The sequence below is a fragment of the Peromyscus leucopus genome, chromosome 1 (assembly GCF_004664715.2).
Source record: "Peromyscus leucopus breed LL Stock chromosome 1, UCI_PerLeu_2.1, whole genome shotgun sequence".
In the NCBI taxonomy this organism is placed as follows: domain Eukaryota; kingdom Metazoa; phylum Chordata; class Mammalia; order Rodentia; family Cricetidae; genus Peromyscus; species Peromyscus leucopus.
The window spans coordinates 31,504,344-31,527,418 of NC_051063.1; the positions used below are offsets into that span (position 1 = coordinate 31,504,344).

The following is a 23,075-nucleotide window of genomic DNA, read 5'->3' on the forward strand; positions in this document are numbered from 1 at the left end:
AGAGGAAGAGGCAGAAGCATCAGAAATTCAAGGTCAGCCTTAGCTACATAAAGAGATCCCGGCCAACCTACAGCACACACACACACACACACACACACACACACACACACACACACACACACAAGAGACAGGGAGGAGAGCGGGAGGAGAAAGACAGTATTTCTGCCTACATATGCACATAGGGAATAAAAGCAAGGTGGCTTAGGGGGTAACACAGCTCGCTGCCCAGACTGATGACCCGGGTTTGATCCCTGGGACCCATTCGGTAGAATGGGAGAACAAACCAAGTTGTGCTCTGAAGTCCACACAGATACTGTAGTACACATGCATACATGCATGCGAGCACACTTTCACACATGCACACACAAATGCACACATATTTGCATATTTGCATACACATACGCACCACACATGCATGCACACTCACATATACACAATAAATGAATGTTAATTTTAGAAAAGATTCAAGTTTCCTCAAAGCTGCCTATAAGTGGCTTTATTTTATAAAAAAATAAATAAAGCAAAAATTATAGCCTAATTCATTTGGGTAATAATCACTTAGGGAGACTGTTTTACTGTTCCTGTTTTATAGACAAGGAAACAGAAATTGGGGGTGCAAGCTGGAAGTGAGGTGCAGCCCCAAAGCTGTATAGCCAAGATTGACAGACAGGTCTGTCGGGTTGCAGTCAAGTTCACACCTCTTGCTTCCTCAGTCTCAGCCTTTCTCTGGGGACATCCTGTGCATCTAGAACAGTTCTCGGCTCAGTATACGTTTTTTTCTAACTGCACTACAACAGGAATGAGCAGCTCAGTCTGTAGTTCCCAAGCTCACAAAATCAAGACTGACCTCACCAGAAAGCGCATCTACCTTAAGCCTTGCAAAGAACAAGAGTTATTCCTCGCCAAAGATGCTTTGGAGGAAGAGTTTGATGAGCGTCTTTACCCACCAATCTCTCCAAGCCCTGGAGCAAAACCAGACAAGCTGGACTTGTTCCCCTCCGGGTATTAAATCACACCCAACTAGAAATCTACAAACCAGGAGCCTCTAGTCTCCAAAGAGAAGGAAGCACGGGGGGGGGGGGGGGGGGGGGGTGTTGGTTGCACAGCCACCATCTGGGCAAAGTTCTCATCAAAGTGACACTTCCTCAAAACCTTCCAGGGGAAGCAGCGGCACGAGAAAGGGGGTGGTAGAAAATGCTGTAATGAATCACCTTAGCCAAAGCCCGAGCATTTTTTTCAACCAAGTGCCGCAGCAACAGTGACTTATAAGTGTGCAGACCGATTATAGCTTTACTTTCAAAAGAGCTTTGATTGATCTTTTTTGATAGACCTGAAATAAATTAAACTAGATTGACCCACTTGAGAATGGAGTCTAATCCCTTAGTCAGATCCCGGAGAACTCAAACCAAACCAGCTGTTAATTTAGGCTTTATAAGATAAAGCATGAGAAATCCAAGTTGATGTACCCCAGAGCAAAGCTGACCTCATCCCTGTGAGCAACTGGCCCACTGCTTTCAGGAACTAATCTGTTCTTGGGTGAGTGGGTGCCAAGCCAGTGCTCTCAGAACGAAACCAGCTCAGAGAAGGGAGGAAAGGACAGAGCAAGACAGAACCAACTCCCTGAAGCAAGTGCTGATCCAGGCAACACATTTCCATTTTGTTTGCTGCAAATCATCTGCCTCCTGATCCACAAACAACCGAGGGTTCAACCAGAGCCCAAGGACCCACGTAACTGCCAAGGAAGAAAAAGCAGCTCTTTCTTTAAAAGGATGGGGAGGCAGAATTACCCAGGAAAATGTCCCCACTGCTGTCTTGGTCCCTCATCTTTGAAGATCACACTGTCCCCTTTATCTCTGTTTCAGGATGCCTTTGATTTGAATATAGGAATTTCAAGGCTTTCAAGTGGCATCGTGGCAACTGCCCATGGCACTAATAGAGTTAACAAGACACACACACACACACACACCACACACACCACACACACACACACACACACACGCACGCACACACGCACGCACGCACGCACGCACGCACGCCTGCACACGCGCGCACATGCATGTGCAGGCACACCACAGCACACACTCCCCACACACACTTCTTTCAAGCTAAACTCCAGACAGCTTTCTCAACTCTTGCCTGCATTTTTTTATGAAATGATTAAGACCCCAGCCTTATGTGAAGGTAAGCAATCACCTCTTGAGGGTTCCCCCACCTACAGCCTCAGCCCATGAGGCTCCAACACTCCAAACAGCAAGGCTGGCAGTGTCTCGCTCCTAAACAATGTTTCATAGAACACTCTGTTTACTGAATATAAGGAGATCAAGAATTGAAATCCAATTTAAGGAATTATGGTGCCTTCAGACTGTTTTTTCTCAATGATGAAAAAAGACAGGCATGTTGTTCCTGGAATTAAGCCAGAAGAAACTGATCCTTGTAGTAATACAAGAGAAAAAAGAAAGAGATCAATGTATGTGTTTATACATGTGCTGGGGGAGGGGATGGCTCCAACGGGAGTTAAATTCTTAGTAGTAAATGAATTTGCTCCATTTGATGGAATGAGCCTGAAGTTTATTTCAAAGCCCTATTTAGATACCCATTCTTTAGGCAGAATACCATTCCCCTCTCATGACTTCTAAGAAGCAGAAGAAAGGCACCCAGAAAAGATGGAATAAAAAGACACAGTAAAATAAACCACATAGTCTATCTGCTTTGCTAGTCGTAATGAGCCAAGTAACACAAGCTGTGGTAGGGGCCAGGAGTACAGTGCTGCTCCCTTCAGACAGAAGCAACCGCGGTTGCTTAGTGCTGGCTACTGTGTCCCGGCTGTTTGCGTGCTGTCTCATTTAACCCTCAGAGAAACTGCAGTACCACGCTGCGGCTGAACTCACACTCGGAGCAGTGACGGAACTGTGGCAGCACACAGTCTATGGAGGGCTCTGACTAACGTTCCCTCCTTCCCACAGACAAAGTTTTTTGCTTTTCATGGTTCTGAGGATCCAACCCAGGTCCTTCCACGTGTGGAACAGGTGCTGGCCCAGTGAGCTACACTCCTAAACTCCACAGAATAGCTTTGAAAGCCACAAGAGCATTCTTCTGGCCTCTCATTGGCCCTGCTGTGGCACACATCCTATGGAGGCATTTCACAGCTGAGCAAAGGTCAGCTGTCCATGGCCAGGTCACTGGCAAGTGGACCAAGGAGAGTTCAATTCTCCAAACCTCATCTATCCGTAATTAATTGTTCTGCCACCATTATACACAAAATGAGGTTCTCCCCAAGCGCTACCTAGGGAAATATCTGGTCTCACCAAGTGCTACCTAGGGAAACAGGTCAGTGTTGGTGTTAATTAGGGGTGGGGAGGATGGATATTAGATTAAATAAGTTAAGGTATTTCAGAGAACAAGGCACAGCTCCTGTTGAAAGCCACGCCCTCTGCCAGGATGCCTGGCACAGCAGGGCGGAAGGGAAGCCACTTCCACAGCCTAAATCCATTCGCTGCAGCTGGAAAGGTATGGCTGATTCACAAATAAATAAATCCAATTAAACAAAACAAATAATAAATGAAATGCAATTTTAAAAAATAAATAATGAAACAAGGCATTGGTAAACAAGCCTAATTTTTTATTATTATTATTATTATTATTATTATTATTATTATTATTATTATTACCTTGGGGAGGTTTGGGAGGGATCACCACACTTACCTACTGTTTTACACACACATATCCAAGACAAGAAGACACGCATGTGGACTGAAAATCCACAGATCAGCCAGCAAGAGCACTTGCCCCCAAGCCTGACAAACTGAATTCAGTCCTTGAGACACATGTGGAAGAAAAAACCAACTCCCTCAGGTTGTCCTCTGACCTCTGAACACACCATGGCTTATATGCATGCAAGCACACACACACACACACACACACACACACACACACACACACACTCACACACTCACACACTCACACACACACAAAATACATGTCGTAAAAAAAGAAAAATTTAAATCCAATTGACTAAGATTGCCCTCTGTTCCTCATATTTCAATCCTCCTCTTTTTATCCGAGCCTCTAAAGAAAGCAACAAGCACCCACAGCTCCTGAGGACTGTGTTTTAAAACCAGCCATCGGCAAACAGGGCGGTTTTAACAGTCTGGAACCAGGAGATGGTAAAGAAACAGTGGCTGCCTTCCAGTCAATGGGGAGAATCGAGGTCATTTCTCTAAGCCCTGGAGGAATAAATCATCCTGGGCACACGTCTTTCCACACGACTGTCACCCAAGTCTAAGTGTGACCAGACCCAAGGTGGCTGGCCACTGATGGATTTCTCACTCAAGAGAAAACTACAAGAAAGTTCCAGAAGGCTGACCTGGGCTAAGGGCTCAAGCTCAGCTACAGAGGTGTCGACACTTCATCCTATAGGTGCTGGTGCCCAGGGACCCAAAGGTGAGCATCTCTTATCCTTGCTAACCAAGTAACATGGGGTATCTTTAAGATAATCTGGAGGAGGAGAAGGGAGCTGTGAGGAGGAGAGAGGAAGAAGCTGTGAGGAAGAGGAAGGAGCCGTGAGGAGAAGAGGGAGCTGTGAGGAGGAAGAGGGAGCTGTGAGGAGGAGGAAGGAGCTGTGAGGAGGAGGAAGCTGTTACATGCTCATTAAGACTCGAACAAACAAGAGCGGAGTTGGAGGAAAATCCCTCCTAAAGAAACAAATGTGTTCTTAAGTTCATAAGCCAAGAGCCAGAAGTCTGCTTTTCCAGAAACGGAAGGGAATGGCTTTTAGATTTATATTGTTAATGAAGACCTAAGCAAGAGAACTGTAACCAAAGAGAAGGGGCACCACAAGAAGCCACAAATTCCTCTTGCTGTCACTAATTTCATGCCCATCAGAAGTTGAATGATTCTGAGTCCAGTGTCCCACTCAGCATTTTTCTGTCTGCCCTCCATGGGGAGGTAAATCATGGTAGATGGCCTCTGGCACCATAGCCCTTCTCTTCAGAAAGTAAACTCTACCACACTCAGTTGAGGAAGAAATAACTCTGAGCCAGATCCATTATGTGATGGGGGAGGGCGCTGGAGGGGGCTAACACAGTGTGGCATAGGTCTGTTAGCGAGGCACAAGTTTCCACACTCAGGAACAGTGAGTGGCATACCCTTACATGTTTCTTATGTGTCAGGTGACGGGTGAGACCCTCTGACAGGATCTCCCAACAGTCTCCGTGACAAGCCAGGCCTCTCATTAAATCTATTTCTCTCAGATGAGAAAATAGCCACACTGAATAATTCTGCCACCAGCCCATCTTAAAATTCTCAACCTTATGTTAAAACAAAAAAGTTCAGCCATAACCAAGAATTAAATCATGTCATCTGGAGAAAGGGGATGTGACCGGAGATTGTGCCAGGCGAAAATAAGTCAGACTCCGAAAGATAAATAAAGCATACATTCTCTCATACACAGAATCTAGGTGTGTGTGCGTGTGTGCGTGCGTGTGCGTGTGCGTGTGCGTGTGTGTGTGTGTGTGTGTGTGTGTGTGTGTGTGTGACAGAGAGAGCATGGTGGCACGTGTCTGTAACCTCAGCAGGACTGGGGAGATAGAGACAGGAGGATCAGAAGTTCAAGGTCAGCCTTGACTCCACAAAGAGTTCCAGGCCAGACTGGACCACAGGACACTTCCAAACACAAGAACGACAACTCCAAACACAAGAACGACAACTCCAAACACAAGGACGACAACTCCATACACAAGGACGGAGACAGAGCAATGGCGGAGGCAGAGTGAGCACAGCGGCTCAGCAGTTGAGTGTGCTCGCTGTGCGGAGGTCATGAATTCCATCCCTAGAACCCACACACATGTGGAAGGAGAAAATCAACTCCAAAAAAAGCTGTCTTCTGCCTTGCACAAGCACACTACACTCACACACGCACGCACACACAGCGGTGGAGGGAGTCCAGTGCGGGTGGGGAGGACGCACAGGGAGCACAGGGAGGCTGGGCACAAGCAGCCATGTTAAGTGCTGCTGTATGAGACTACCATCATGAAATATATTGTTTTTACACTTAACCAAAAAGTATGGAGTGATTGATGCTAGGATGAGAAAAAAGTCCCTGCTTCATCAGAAAACTCTGAAATGGAAACTAGTTAATGAGGAAAACATAACCCTGCCAAGAGGCAACAGGAAGTCGGGAAACACACGGAACAGGAAGTCCAGTGGAAAGCGGGGCTAGCTGTTTCCACTACAGTCCTCAGAGGTGTGAGGAGGAACCCGGGAGGAGGGGCTGGAAACCCCAGAGGGAGAAGCCTGTAACAGAAACAAGGGCTCCACAGCGACCTGCCAGGGGCCACATCCGGTATCCCCAGGGGCCACCATCCTGGGGAGCCTTTCGGATCAGTTTCTGGTCACCCCGGTTCCACAGCATCCACACTTTCGAGCAGTGACGAGTGGAAACCACAAACCAGAAGTTAACCCAAAAGATAAAAAAATCCACCCTCAGGGTAAAAGCGGAGATATCAGAGCCACGGGTGAGGCCTGGAATCAAAACCAGCGCTTGTCTGCACGTGGCCTGTGGTTTTGAGTATGCACTTTTACACATCAGATCCGGGGCTTCGGTCACATGTAAGCCAATGCCAGGTTCCTTTAACTGTCGTGCCCAAAATTCCAAACCAGGGGAGGGCAGGAAGCACCTAACAACTCCAACTTTGCCACTTGAGTAAACAGTGGGGGTAGTGGAGACTGCAGCTCCACAGGAGAAGCAAGTTCCTTGATGCCTGAACGACCCTAAAATGACAAAATTCGTATCACGAGAAGCAACCAACCCAGCAGCATCTACTTCCTGATGAAGACTGACCAGAAAATTTGACCCAACCAAAACAGATTTTTATTTTTTCCTTTTTTCCCCTCCTAGGAAGGACCCCACCCCCACAAGGACTGGCCAGACTCAAGGGCTCAAGCTGAGTAACAGCCCTTCACAACAAATGGCTTCACAAGCGGTCTTCTGCAAGTGACATTTGTCATCTGCTTTCACTCACGGCTCTGACAGCAGTGACACATTTTAAGAAAACACAAACCAAAACAGTGTGCACACAAACTACTGGTGGTTGGGCAGGCTCACCCTTAGCTTTGGGGCACTTTCCAACCTTTCTGTAATTTCTCTTTGGAGGAAAAAAAAAAAAAAAAAAAGCATCTCAATACATTAAGCATGTGACTGTGGCTTACTGCTCCGTCCCCTCTTAGGAGGGTTTTACTGCTCTCTGTCCCTCCAGGAATGATGAAGAGATATGTGCTGCCTGGGTCCAGAATCAAAAGGAAGCCATTAAAGACCAGGAGGAAGAAACAAGGGAGGTGTTTTTTGTTGTTGTTGTTGTTGTTGTTGTTTTTTTAATTTTAAGGATAAATATCAAGTTCAGGACTTGGTGACTCCTAGAACAATCCTGAATTGAATTGCCTACATTCCATAAATCAGTAAAGCCCTCATGTGGGCGTCTCCCTGGCCATTTCACTCCTCGCTCTTTTGGTGTATGTATGTGTGTATGTATGTATGTATGTATGTATGTATGTATGTATGTATGTATGCATATATATATATTTCTTGGGAGCTAATCAAAAGGACAAAGGTTCCTCTCTGAATGTGGCCCCAAGATTTCAGCTTGGCTATGACACCAGAAAGCAGGAAGTGGAGGTGTGGGAAAGACACACTTCCCGACCCTAACCAGAAGGTCTAACTCACTTCCCTACCCAACTCACATCTCTAGCCCACCTGAAGAATCTAAATCTGCCAATCACTTTCAAAGCCAGAGTCCCCAACTCAGAGAGGGGAAAAGCATGCTGCTGCTTCCAGTGCAGACAGACATCTTCAAATCTGGGGTGCATCCAAGCACACTTCCTCTGTGCTCACCGAGTTATACTCTTCCCAGTGCTGAGCCATCTGGAGGCCTGCCATGGCAGGGCTGCAGGAATATATTGGGGGCTTTCTGGAGGAGTGAGTAGTTTAAATTTCTCCAAGTATTCTACCGTCTTCTGGTAACTAGGCTGGTATACTCACATTCTTGGAATTCAGTGTTAAGATGTTACTACAAGGTTTTAATTCTTCTGTTTTTAAACTGTTGCTAGCTCTTCAAATAAGTTGAAACATGGAGGAATATAGAAAGGAAGTCTCCAGCAGATACACCTCGGGACCAAAGCTTTGTACGAAACAAGCGAAGTGCGCATCATGCCCCAGAAGCTAGACTGTCCCCAGGGACAGGGAAGCCTCCTTTCACACCACTGGATTTCTGGGGGAGACAGTCTCAGGTGAGCATTCCTCACCACCCTCTGCCCGAACACCTTAGTCCTCCCTTCTCTGGCAGCTTGCAAGTCGAATCCAATCCAAAAGGAAAAAAGAAAACCCCCACACTAAAAGAAAACGGAGAAGTAAGGGCCACTGATTAGAGGGGCTGCGTCTTTCATTCCCAAAATATAAACAGGCTACAGGCTCCCAAGATCACCACCGGAAAGCCAGCACAGCAGACCGATAAAAAGCGAGACCCAGGGGGATGTGCGCAGTATACAGTATGTGCTCATACAATAACCGAATAACTAGGGCTGGTGAGATGCCTGGGCCAGTAATGGTACCTGCCACCAAGACTACTTCAGTCCAAGCCTATAACCCACACACAGGAGGGAGAGAACTGACGTCAGCAAGCTGTCCTCTGACCCACGTGTACGGGTTGTAATGGGTGTGCCAGCACACAGGTGCACATACAAACACATAACAAGGAAAATGTTATTACAAAAACTTCAAAATGAAATTTCAAAATAATACAAAGTAAATCAAATCCACCCATTGTTATACAATTAAACAAATGCCCAAGAATGAAGAATGAGAAGCCAGGGGTGGCCAGAGCACAAAATGGGCACAAAGGTCCTCCTCTCTTTTTCTTTTTCTCCCCCCCCCCACGCCCCCACCCAAGACAAGGTTTCTCTATGTAACAGCCCTGGCTGTCCTGTAACTCACTTTGTAGACCAGGCTGGCCTCAAAACTCACAGAGATCTGCCTGCCTCTGCCTCCCGAGTGCTGAGATTAAAAGGTGTGTGCCACCACTGTCCCACAAGGTCCTTATTTCTATGTCCTCATGAGGAGCTCAGGTGTCCAGCTGAGAAAGCACCTTCCTCAATTCAACGCTTTCATTTACAGCATCAGTAAAGTACCTATCATGTATAAAGCAACATCACCCAACAGCTGTTTTAATGAACTTCTTTAAAATAAGCAAGACTTTTTAAACACCTTCAGATATGAATCACACGTGTATCTCAGAAACAATGCCCCTTTAACTTTCCAATAGAGAATTAAATACCCCAGGATATATATTTAATAAGCACGTGACTTCCTGACATGACCGACCCCTCTCTCTCTCTCTTCTTCTCCCCTCCCCTCCCCTCCCCCTCTCCTCTGCTCTTTTGCTTTCTAGAATGAACTTTCCTAGGTCCTTCATCACAAGGCTCAGAAAAGCCCACAAGGGTGTCCGGCTGGAAACACGTCAGAGTCCTCCAGTCCTTTCTGGTTTTGACTGTCAGTGGCATTCAGGAACCGCAGATCCCCTTTCTGCTCCGTGTATTTCCCTTATTGGTTCATTTACGCAGCACCGTCCCCTGCGGCACTGAGTACATCTTTTTGTCATTCTGTTTCTCCGCCATTAGTGCAGGCCGACACGCAGCTGCCTCACAAGAGTGGCCACAGCCCAGCACATCACTTTTCCCCCACGGTCACCCCTTTGACGAATGTTCACCAACACTCATATATCATCCCCAAATTGGTCCAAATGAATTAAACACAGCTCTGCTTAACATTACGAGATTTAAATGGATTTTCTCTCTACAGGTCTGCCCCATAATTGGGTTTATCCATCTTGTTGAAGTACAGTTTACACTCGCTAACATCACGCCAATTCAAGCTACATTTTCTGCTCCAGTGACAGGAGCAGGGCAGATTTGTCATTGGATCATAACAGGTAATTCAAACAACAATTAGTTTGATGACCGCCCGTATGTCAATGTCTGTTCCCCACAGCCTGGCTCACACCCGATGCTCCCTGCTCCTCAAGATGAATTGTCCTGGCGATTCTTCAATTTCAATCATCAGCAATGCTTACTGGATCAACTGAGAAACTATTGACACAGGGCAGTCTCTGCCAAAGCCCCAGTGGGAAGACTCTCCCAGTCCCACTACAATGGACAAACACCACAGACATCCATTTTCAAGTCTTGGAAATTGTCCAGCTTTCAACCAGGGCCATTTATTCTGGGGCTTCATCTCAACCTCAAAAATTTAGGGAGACACCAGGCTTACAGAGCAGCAAGGCCTGGCTTTGTTTCAGTGGCTCAGGCACCCACAGGTAGCAAAGCCCTCTTCCGAGGATGACTGGCAGCTGTCAAAGCTAAAGGTATGGCATGACCCCACAGACATCACTACCTACCATCTAAAAAGAAATAGCCAAAAGAAAAAAGGCGAAGAGAGTTTTTAACAGCCAGCGAACCTCCACATTCTAAGAACCGGAAAACAGTCAAAGAAATGCAAACCAGCGTAGACCTGGCTACTCACTAAAGCCATGGCACCCATGGCCATTAGGGCAGCACACATCAGCACTAATGACAGCTGACGTCACACTGAAAAACCCAGGAAAGAACATCAAGTTGACAGAGGGGTTGAACGCCCCGCTCAAATTGTTCAGTAGATGATAAACAAATGATTATTGACTTTCTATGTTATAAAGGGGCTATTATTTAAAAACCTGGAAAAGCACTCCATTGCCATTTCCAATACACGCTGACCTACCCCAAGCTCACTCATATGTTATTTCCTTTCTGCTCAGCTGGATGTGGTTTGGTTCAATGGTTGATTAATTGGTTTGTTTGTCTGTCTGTGGCAGGATCTTATGCAGCTCATGTTGACCTTGAATTCACTTGGTAGCCGAGGATGACCTCCACCTCTGAGTGCTGGGATTCCAGGCCATTTATACATGCAGTTTATACCATGCTGGGATTGAACCCATGTTCATGCATGCTAGGCAAGCACTCAAACTCTTGCCTTCTTACTACATATCCAACTACTGGGACATGAATACGAGCAAAGCACGATCCCAACCCTTAGGAAGAGCCTGCATGCTTACCAAATGTCACAGAGTCGAGGCAGAATCTTTAAGTGACATAAGATAAATGCAAACAGCAACTAACAGGAGTCATAAATCTACGTTACCCAGTGAAGATGGCCAAGGCTATCAAATTCATCATGTGTGAGGCTCTTGACAGCAAGTAAAATAGACACTGCATGTCAGGATAAGCCATCATACCCCAGGCCTGCAAACAAGTGCCTCATAGGTGCCAGTGGCAAAGACAGCAGCTTGCATTCAGCAAGCACCCTCCTGTGCACCACTGCAGCGCCCAGCCCATGCCAAACCCAGTCCCATCCAGTCTCTCAACAGCCTTTGGGAAACCACCTCAGGTGCCTCCATTTTCCCCACTTCACAAATCAGGAGTGGGAAGCTTGGCGTGCCTGAGACTCAAGCCCAGGCTACCTATGACACCCCACCCTCATTGTCCCTGCTGATTCCTCTGTTTCCCTTAAAGTAAATGCAAAGGCATTGGGGTGGGAGGCTACCATAGTATCAGTGGACAGACACACAACTTTAAACTCCAACACTGGGCCATTGGTTCCCAGCCAGAGGTGACTTTGACCCCCAGAGAGCACCAGATCATTCCTGGGAGTACTTTTAGTTACCGTGTTTCTGTTGAGAGCTCTGTTGAGGCCAGAAGTAGCAACATGGGGTGGACAGTTCCCTGCACCAAAGAACTAGCTGGGTCCGAAGACAGAGACACTGAGCTATGCTGCCCAATCCCATCTGTCACTCACCCCATCCCTAACCTCCCATAGCAAACAACCAATGCAAAGACCGGACAGTTTGCAGCCCAGCCCTCAGTCTGCATGGAAACTGGCATAACCAATGCTTTTCTAAACAGATGCCTCAAAACTAAGGTTTTATGAGGATGCTTGAAAGAGCCCACACACCTTTGATTCTGATGTTTCTTTCTATATGATACACAGTATCATATGTAGCTACTTTGAAACTTTCTTTTCCAATGTGATTAAACACTAAATTCACTGCGAGAAGTGGTCAGGGTGGAACCCTCCAGAATAAGACTTTGCCAGCAATGGCAAGCCGGCAAAAAGAGAAAAAAGAAAAAGAAACAGCAGCCACTGATCTGCTGGATTAGGACTGGATACCAGCTGTCCCAACCAAACTCTGGAAACAAATGAAGTGTCAGGCCTGATAAGGCTCTAACCATTCAGAAAGTTTGGTGCTCGGCTAAACAGCTCCCTTAATTCTCAAGGACTTTATAAAAAGCAGAAATACCAGAAAGCAAAACGTGTAAACTTTCTCTTATACTGAGCAAATGTGGCCAGCTGACTACCACAATCCAGGCCTCCATATACACTCGCTGTGGCCCAGATGGGGACACTGGACAGCCGGCAGGACCCTTGTTTTCACTTTCTGGTCAAAGACTAGAACCTGCACCCTAGCCCATCCTCTCAATAACCATGCACGCTGGTCTCTGGGTGAACGATGCCGACAGGTGTGAAGGCCACGCCCAAACAGAGCGAGCAGAAGTTGAAAGCCACAGGGAACAGAGCGCAGTGAGTCCAGGTTATTCCGTCTGGCTAGTTGAGGACAGCTGCCCCTGACTTAGAGTCAAGACGCTAACTTGCACTTAAAAAGACAGGCGTAGGAGCTAGAGAGATGGTTGCTCTTGGAGAGGACCCCGGTTCAGTTCCCAGCTCCCACAGTGTGGCTCACAACCATCCATACTCCAATTGCAGGGGATCCAATGCCCTCTCTGAGCTCCATGGGCACCAGGCATAGTGCATGTAATACAACATTCAAGCAAGACACTCATAAAAATAAAGCTGAACTAGGCCCTCAATTCTTGTCTTGCCCCCTTCCCACTAAGCTGTAGGACCTGGGCAAAGGGACGCCTGTTTGCTTCTCTGCATCACTCACTTTCCTGACCTATCCAAACGGACTCTTCTTTCTCTACTGTCCAGAAGTCAACACCGGCTTCGGCTAGTCTGATATGCACATGCCCAAGCCCAGCTTCAGACCAACACAGTCCAAACCTGTACTTCAGCATGACCTGCCAGTGTGAGAATCAGGAGGCTGCCAAATGCCTCTGCTCCAGGTCTCCACTTTCCTGCCCACGATACCACCTCTTCCCACAGCTTCTAACCTAGGAGACAGAGTCCTACCACTCCATAGACCCCAACCATCTGTAGAACCCTGAATGCAGACACCTCTAGGAAGAGTCAAGTTCAAAGAAACAAGCCAGCCTCCCCCCTGGCCCTGCCCCCACCCCTAAAAAAAAGGCCTTGGTACAACTCTCCTCCACCACAAAGACTATAGGTGCACAGCTGTCCTGGGAAACTACATGTGCACAGCTGCTGTAGACTCCAGGATGCTAAGGCCAGAGCGCCTCAACTATGCTTCGCTGAAGTCACTTGGAAAGCTTTTACCAAACAGAGATGCCAGACCAGAGGGACACCCAGAGGACGCTAATCGAGGTGCTAGGTCAGGTGTCTGAGGTCTGCTCTCAACACTTCCCAGGCACCTGTGATGTGCAGCCAGAGTTGGGAACCACTGCTTTGGACTCACGGTTCTCCATTGACCCAGAGAAGGGCTCTAGCTTTACTCAATAACACAGTATCAACACAGGTGCCCATACCAGACCTACAGAACATGAGCCTGGGACGGGATCCCAGTCTTCTTACGCTCTCCAGGATGTTCCCAGGAGATCTGAGTGGCTCAGATTCAGGACACACTAACCTAGTCCTACAGAACAGGAACCCCCAACGATGAGCGTCCAGGACATGCTTGCAGCACAGGTCCATGGGCCATCTTATAGTCTAGGAAGCTGGATGGTAGCCATGGCTCAAAAACAGGTAGGCCCTCTGTTTAGTCTTTTCAGTGCCGGGAACCCAACCCAAGGCACGCACTCCACCTCTGGCCCACATCCTTAGCCTTGAGCATGGCTTTACGAAGACAGCTAAGCATGAAGCTGTGCCAGCAGCCTCCCTCCAATCACACTGGCCTGGGTTAGGATCCTAATTGACCACGGGAAAAATAACATGTCAGGTGTCTACTTCCTCATTTGCAAAATGGGGGTAATGACAATAGTGACAGGAACTCTACTGCTCGGGGTCCCCTCCCTACACTGATGAGAAATCAATGAAAAACTCACAGAAAGCACTTAACACTTGGCCCAGTGCACCAGAACTCAATAAACAAGCTATTATTATTAACTGTTGTTGTTGTTGTCTCTGACTCCCACACCAAGCACTTCATTGTCCCAGCTACTCTTTCAGAACCAAAGGCCCTCTTCACAGAAGCCTAGGAGGCAAAGGCCCTGGCCGAGTTCACTGAAATACAAGGGCAGTCTGCTCTCACTCATCCAAGAACACAATCACGTGGGAACATCTGCAGCCCGTTTCGATTGGGCACCAGAAAAAGGTCATAGCTTCCAATAAATAATCAATGGATTGATTTCAGAAGACTCTAGGGCTGCCCTTCCCAACCTTTAGTAGTTGAAAAATCTCGGTTCTGAATAGAGATGGAACTCGTGGCACGGGCAAGGCCCTGGGTTCAGTCCCCTAAACCACAAGTGACAATGGCCATGACGAGGACAGCTCTAGGACGAATCTTGGACTAAGCAGGAAGTCTATAGGAGCAGTAGTTCTCAACCTGTGGGTTGAGACCCGACGACCCTTTCTCGGGGTCACCTGAGGCCACTGGAGAACACAGATGTTTACATTACAATTCATAACAGTAGCACAATTACAGTTATGAAGTAGCAACAAAAATAATTTTATGGTTGGAGGTCACCACAACATGAGGAACTGTATTAAAGAGCCGCAGTGTTAGGAAGGTTGAGAACCCCCGGTTTAGAGTAAGGTATGGTGCTTAGAAACCAGTGTCTGGGTCTGGTAAGATGGCTCAGCATGTAAAGGTCCCTGTCACTGGCAAGCCAAGGTCCATCCCCAAAGCTACACACACACCAAAACACACACTGAATCAACGTAAACAACAGACAATTGTGACAGTATCTGAAACGGCAGAGACGTGGCTGAGAGCAAGGGGATTTTGTCTGTTTCACTCACCAATAAATCCCCAGTGAATGAGGCTCCTAAACGAGGGAGCTAGCACCCACTGGCTTCAGGAAACCTCTCAAGTGAGCGACACCTCTTCAGCTCACTTCTGCACAAGCACACGGGCTCCTCCTCCGTTCTTGGTGGAAAGTGGATGCGCACTCTCACATCTAAAGCAAGCGCTTATACCAAGCTCTGAGCCTGGAGGCCGCCAGGCCTGGTGTGCATGCCCTCAGGAAGTCAGGAGCTCAAGGGCAGCCTTGATTAGTAGTGGACTCTAGGCCAGCCTGAGCTACATGAAACACTGTCTTAAAATTAAAAAATTAATAATAATGGGGTTTTTTTTTTCTTAGCTTAAACAGACTGATTTGGGGGAATCTTTCTTAGCCCTGCTCTGCACATCCATGTGAAGTGAAGGCCAGGAAATAGAGCAGGTAAGAGGACAGATTAAGAATACAACAGAGGCCAGGCGCAGTGGCACAGGCCTTTAATCCCAGCACTTGGGAAGCAGAGGCAGGCGGATCTCTGTGAGGTGGACATCAGTTTGGTCTCCAAAGTGAGTTCCAGGACGAGGCCTACATAGAGAAACATTGTCTCAAAACAACAACAACAACAACAAAAAAAAAAAAAAAAAAAAAAAACACAACATAGACCAACATCCAAACCAACCCAAATTAGGGGAAAACCAGGAACCCTCACACACATTGCCGCTACCTCATTCTTAAACTCTGAACAAATCTTCTAAAACTAATCTCTAGCCATCTCCACCATGTGGGCAGAACCAGGAGCTCCAGCCACAGCACCTCACATGTCTATGGGACCAGACACCCTTTCACATTGGGGTGGGTAAGCTTTCCAACCTTGCTGTGACTCCAGAAAGCACCCAAGCTCTGGAAGGGTCCTGGGGGCCCCAGGGAACCCCTGCTGAGGAGGGGTAGGACCAAGTGCTTTGGAAAGCTCACACCAGATCTTGCAAGCTTAACAAGAGGGAAAGCAAACCTCCCTGCAAAGTCTCCCCAGCTCAGCTGTGCAAACAAATAAAAAGGTCCATTTCTTCTGGATCCTCTCCGAGCTGTCTTTGACCACAGGCACAAGCATGCACATGTATGCGAGTGCGCATGCACACACAGAAACCACTTCACATCTCCAAAGGCAAACAACCACGAAAGGTCTACACAGTTTGTTTTTGTTGGGTGTAGTGCTTTTTCCCCTAAATCACATCTGACTTCGTGTTAAAACATCAACCTTTGGCCAAAATACTCTTAAAACAAAGCTTGACTGGTTTTCAAGTAGCCCTTCAGAGAACCCAGGGGAAGGTTGGGTTGGGTCTCCCTCCGCCCTGATTACAGAACTCCTCGTGGAGGCTGCAGTAATGCCCCGAGTAGGAATGTTGGCAGAGGTCCCTCCAGGGAAGCTACAGAGATGCCTAACTGTGTGCACGATCACCTGCAGGCCATCCCAGGAGGCGGCTCTGGCTTTGCACATCTGCAATTAGGGCTCAGTCTCCTGAGGCGTGAGGCGTGAGTGCTCACCACCATTTAACAGAGATGGTGGAGGACCAGAGGCCAAACTCCTGCACGAGGGGCAACCCAGGAGAGCATCTACAAGTCGCCTCCAGTTTTACCACTACCCCTCCTCATACACCACTTACTCTCCTCACAACTAATTGCCATACATTTCAAAAATGGCACTCAACATTCCCTAGGCAGGCTTCTACCTATAAAAGATTAAAGCAAAGCTACATATACACCCCTCAACGCCCCCCTAGATGCATTTGCTAGTGTAGGACAATATGCTCAGACACTGACATTCCTTCCAAAAATGTCCAAAACTACTTGTCCTGTATTTGGGATAGGGTAAACCTGGAAGCAACCAAGTCTCCAACAACACAGAACCATACATCCTGGACGATTCCATTTACATTCTATTCCGCAGGTTGGGGAGAGAGGAAGCCACAACACTAGGAAGAAGGATGAACAAGGGAGACTTAAGAGTATTTCATCAGAGCACAGTAAACTTCAGCCCTGGGTCCAAATCCAGCCAGTGTTTGTATTTATAAATAAAGCTTTATTAGAACACAGGCATGCTTTTCCCTTCATGCTTATCTCAAGATGCTTTCAAACCAAAGTAACATCAAGTTAACCAGACTGACTATATGTCCTCAAATTTTAAAGTCCACACAAGCCCCCATCTGCACACTGACGTGGGTGAGGCCTCTTGGATGTAAGTCCATCCTCTTCCTTTCTAAACACTTGCGGACTGTGCTGTGTTTCAGTGACACACTTCCAAAAGGCCAATGGTCTGGATGGGGAACAAGCTCAGGGAACAAGCTCACACTTAGCATCCAGGAGTCCCTGTGTTCCGTCACCAGCGCGCGCGCACATGCACACACACACACTGCAACAGAATTAAATAACAATTTATTATCATTGCTAATAATAACCATACAGTGCATATTATTATGCCTGTTTAACTTTCGGTCCAGCTGCACTGTGGTCTCGGCCACTCTTGCTGCCCTTGTCTTTTCAGAACCGAGGAGGGCTGGACGGAATCTAAAGTAGGGAAGGTCCCAGCCCAGCACCTGATACCAGAGGACAAAGCGATGTGTCCATAGACTCAGTCAGAGGCCATTCACACCCACGGTGAGCCTGGCTGAGTGCTGAGATGACAGAAGGGGAGGGAGGGAGGGAGGGAGGGCAAGAGGAATGAACCTCATGTGACGCCCGGTGTCATAGTACCAGGTTATTTTAGGATGGAGCTTAGGGAAGAGCAGCAAGCTCAGCTCCTCCTGAAATACAGCATTTGTTAAGGTTCAGCCAGTTTTAAGTTTCCAGGGAAGAAACGGCTGCCCCAACATCACGTTGGATTTAAGCATGGGATGAGAGAAAAGGCCAGATCTGGTTTTCTGTGCTCCAGGAGAGACCACCCCACCCACCCACCCCAAGCTGCTTTCTCCCCCCCCCCACTCCCCATGCCCCCCACCACCCACCCACCCAGGCTGCTGCTGAAATGCCCAGAGAATTCAGAGAACAATCTTATTCTGTCTGAGCTTTGCCTTTTTTCCCTCTGCTTCTTTTGTTTTGTTTTTGGCCATTTATCCTTTGATGATCACGCTAAAACTACAGCTAGCTGCCATTTGGCTTGGCCTTGTGCTGGTCGAGCAGACACTGAGGGAGAATGGACACTTTTGAAAGCATGCTGCTAGGACTCCAATGAAATGTCCCTCTGTTTGCCCACATGGGCATCAGGCCTTAGCAAATAGAAGCAGGGGAGAACAATACTACCTGTTCATGGAGGAACAGGGATGGTTTCAGTCCTCCAAACAATAAGCTCTGTAATTTACTCCATCTTCCTCCTGAGAAAGGGCTTCACATGGCCCGCACTGTGCCAGGTGGTTTGGAGAAAGACGAACTGCGTCTTCAAACAAGGGGCACTTCAGCACCGGGTGTAAAGAGCCAACAGCGGGGCTGGTCTCGGGCTGGTCTCCCAGTGACATGGCCCCAGCCAGCCTTTCCACACCAAGATAAGGATCACTGTCCTATTCAGCCTCAACAATTCCCACACCCCAGGCAACAAGATTCCAGCCCTCCTGAGCTGGAGTAGGCCTCCCTAGGCCTGGGGACACTGTGTTTATCCACCCATTCACCCAGAGCCGGGGTTTAGACTTGCTCTCTAACCAAGCCCTCAGCCCAAACTGTTTTGCAAAAACAAGACTTACTGGGCCTTAAAAGGAAGCAACTTCCAACAGGAAGTGTGCCAGGAAGAACTGGAGCTTCATGCTCACCACACACACACCAGTTGTGAAAATATCTGGGTGGGGAAGAGTGAAAGTCAACAGGTATGCTTTTCCCCTGAAGCACGTGTGGAAAATCAGTACCTTACCCAAGCACAGAGCTAACGTAAATCTTTTTAAGACCAGCTACTATAGCCTTGAAGTAAATACAAAAAGACTAGGAACCAACCACATTTTTGAAAAACCTGCTGACTCATGCCTCTCACTGGAGGGAGAATTCCATTCACCTGGGACAAACAGCGCTTTCAAAGTAATAAGGAGGCTGAAACAGGTTTGAAATGGCAAAGCTAAGAAGATGCAATATGGTGGATGGGAAGTAGGGGTTCCAATAGGCCACACAGGTACCCTCACACCCATGTACATACATGGTACACTCAAACATGTATACTTTCACACATGTGCATCTGCACACATGTGCACACACACCCGTATATAGGCATGCATGTCCACAAACACACTCACACAACCTGCAAAGGCTTCCTACCAAAGAGTCAGCAAGAAAGTGGCGTTCACCAAGCCAACAGCAACTTCGGAGGCCCTAAGCCAGACTTCCACATCACAGCCAAATAAAGCTCTCAATGCCTCCTTGCCAAGGGTTCGCAGAGAACACTCAGGATGTGGGTGTGCAGTGAGGGACACCATGAGACGTCCCTCATAGCAAGGCCAGGCCGCCAGACAAAGCGCGTTAGTCTGCCTGACCCACTGGCACTTTTGGCTGGCTTCTGTTCAGCCCCACAACTACATTCGTCTGTGGTTTGTTTAGCCTTTGGATTTAAAAGAATGGAAGCACTAGTGAGCGGGAAACAGAACACTCATCAGAAGCTGGGATCTGCCGCCTTTCCTTCCAACACAAGAGGCCCAAGAGAAATCAACATTTCGGGATGGTCAGGTCAAAAGTGCTAAGATTGGCCATGATTTTGATCCACAGGAAACAATTCTCCCAACTGTCACATGGCCTCCTCACCAGCTCCCTCTCTCAATTCTTCCTGTTCACAACTGGCCAACCTGTTTTCCTCCCAACTCAAGGCCCTTCCTTCAGTAAAAGGCAGTAACCATACACAACATGGGTTCTGAGGCCCCACGATGCCTGATCAAGATAATCTTGAAAAACACAGACTGATCTTTCTTTTCATATCTCTAAATCATTTTAGCGACATTTCTTCTGTTCTTCACTTCCCACCTCCCTCAATGATTCAAACCACCACCACCACCACCATTATCATCATAATGACATCACCACCATCATCATCACCATCATCATAACCATCCTCATCATCATCATCCCCATCATCACCCCCATCATCATCATCTGGGTGAGGGAGGCAGAGAATAAAAAGACACAAGAGACCTACACATTGGTAATTCAAGCTTCGGAATCTCTTGCGCCTCCTACCTGAATTGCAATCTGGTGTTCAATCGTTTTGTACGCAGAGTAATGAGTGCTGCCGGATTGAAAATGGAGCTGTAGGAAGAAACCAAATCAAAGCGTTCTGCTCATGTCACAAACTACAAGAAAACATCTTAAGCAGTTCATGAACAGCAGACAAACCGCCCTAGACTGAACTGCCGCCCTGGCGTTCAGTCAAGACCTGTGGACTTTCATTATTATGGATAAGATGATCACACTAATCTGAATTGTTGCTTTTGTTTTTAGTTTTTGGGTTTGGGTTTTTTTTTTTTTTTTCTTTTTTTAAGCACCCATTCAATAATCGAAAAAGGGGAGGAGGAGGGGCAGGGCTGAGAATCAGTGACACAGACAGCAGAGACTGAAGCCCATAAAGACACATAGGAAGCCAGTGGGTGCTGAGCAGAAGGCTGAAGAAAACTTAACAGGGTGCTGCAAAAGTCAGCAGAGTCTGTGACACACAGGCAAGAGCAAAGACAGAGAGAGCTGTAAGAAGCCACCAGCCTGCAAGTACAAGCCCCACCCCCGTATCGCTAACAACTGAACCCTGGCTCGCAGACACAATCTATTTCTGGGAAACCAAATGTCTCTCCGGAGTTCAGGGGCCACCCAGCAGCACCTTATACATTCTTTCGCCATGACTAAGCCTTTGGAGCCTAAGACATCTCCACAACCCGCACTCTAGTAATCTACGCTACCCCCAATGGAAGCCAAGCACTGCCCAAGAGCCCCAGGTGGGTGAAGGACCACTTCTCAAGGAATCTCTGCCTTACTCCTAGGACCACGGCTCTCAACCCAGTCTTTCCCTCTGCATCCATACGCATCCCACCCCCCACCCCACCCCCCGTTGTCAAGTGAATTCCCCTACAAAAGCACCAAGACTCCTCCCCAAATGATACAAGTTAACCTTGGGATGCTACCCAATGGGTAAAACAAGCACCAGAGTTTGAGGCATTTTATAAATAACCCAATAATCACAGAGAGGGCCTCAACAATTATCTGAAATGCATTACTATACTCAAACAGATGAGGAAGCATCAGATGGCCTACCCCCTCCTGCAGCAGGCAGGTCAAGGGTACCTCCTCCAAATACTTGGCTCAACACCTACAATTATCCTCTTTATCCTCACAAACTGTAACAACGACTGCTTCAGAACTAAGTTACCAGAACCCTCTGTGCTCCGGGTACCGTTGGGGCTGCAGTGGACTTTTAAACTCAGTCAATTTGTTATCTTGTTCCCTGGAAAGAGTCATTTGATAGGGTCTGTTTGCTCTTTTAAAAAGGAAAAAGACTCAGGAAAGGCGCAAAGCTACGCAGAGAAACCCTGTCTCGAAAACCAAAAAAAAAAAAAAAAAAAAAGGAAAAAGACTCCCATAAATTCTGAACTAAAGTGTAACAACACTGTACTAATGCAGTCTAAACCTACATTACTCAAAATGTAAGATAATAAGCACCCATTTTTAGTATACAATGGACTTGAAGAGGATCTCAACACACACACACACACCCAAAAAAACCCAAGAAAACATGTTAATCAAATTAAAAGAAGACAAGCTAAAGTTGGGGGAAAAATAAAAATAATCTCTATACATGCCAAAGCTGAGCAATAAACCAACTCCCTCATACAAGTGAATACGGACAAAGTAAACTAAGCCTCCATGCACACAGCCCCCACTCATTCAAGGAGTCCATCAAAGTGATTGGCTGAAAAAGAAAGGTGCATCTGAACCCTTTGTCCCCCAACTACACACCCCAGTCAGTGGAGCTGGGATTTCACTCATTACTGTGACAATTTTCCATCATGTTAAAACAACTTTTGTGTGGGGGACAGGTCTCTTTGCGAGTTTGGAATTCCTGGCGAGAGAACAACTCTTCTCTGAGAGGAGGTCCTCTCTCCTCCGCAGAGCAGGCAACAGTAACAACTTGGTCCTTCCTTTCAAGGGTTTTATTCTCCTCTTTTCCAATTGCCCAATTCAGAGCTTAATGGAAACTTGTCCAAGCTTCTGTTCCCACAAGCCCTGCGGAGCCCCAGGCAATCTGTACTCAGGGTAACCACAGGAATCTTACATTGTCAATTAAAATTGAATGGACACCTGATAACTTCGGATATGCCCTGGAAAATAATTTCATGTAGTCATCGTCTTATGAATAAATTAATGAAACTGTGACTACGCCAAATGCAATTTTCACTTGTCCAGTTCCATTCTTAATCCTTGCATTCACCACCTCCCCATAAAGCACCAATGAGCCTAGAGTGAATGCAGCAATTAAAACAGTAAAAATATACATACACACATACATATGCGGAAGTTTCTAAAGACACTGGCAGAGAAACCTGCATCAAGAATCAAGTCAATTTACCTGCAGTTAAGCGTGCCTGCACAGGATGCACATGTGGGCATACATTCACCCTCACGCAGTTTTAACACCTCCAAACAATGTAACTTCCTTAGGGTAAGCAGACACCCTCTCACCCGCTCATAGCCCCAGACAGTGCAAAAGACTCCCTCGGAATCTAAGTAAGATTTCTCCCAACCACCAACCACTGTGTTCTAGAGAATTCAGAGCCTAGGCTACCTCCAGCCAGCGACAGCAAAGAATACCAAATGTTCTTATTCTCCCTGGGGTTTCTACCCTCTCTTTTCCCAAAAATGCTTTTTTGAAACACAGGCTTTAACAGCTTTTTTGCCTTCCCTATAAAACATGAAGAGGCCTT

The 23,075-nt window shown here is 47.2% G+C and overlaps 1 protein-coding gene across 38 annotated transcripts in view; it reads right to left on the reverse strand.

Annotated features, from left to right (window-relative positions):
- The window catches only part of Tcf7l2 (transcription factor 7 like 2), a 192,333-nt gene that overhangs the window by 158,739 nt on the left and 10,519 nt on the right, over positions 1-23,075 (reverse strand). For 17 of the 38 annotated variants that reach the window (XM_028875112.2, XM_028875092.2, XM_028875117.2 and 14 more), the window contains exon 4: positions 20,347-20,415. The exons of the other annotated variants lie outside the window; for them this stretch is intronic. In XM_028875112.2, coding sequence (XP_028730945.1) covers positions 20,347-20,415 — 69 coding nt within the window. The remainder of the gene's footprint in view (positions 1-20,346; positions 20,416-23,075) is intronic. 38 annotated transcript variants of the gene reach the window in all.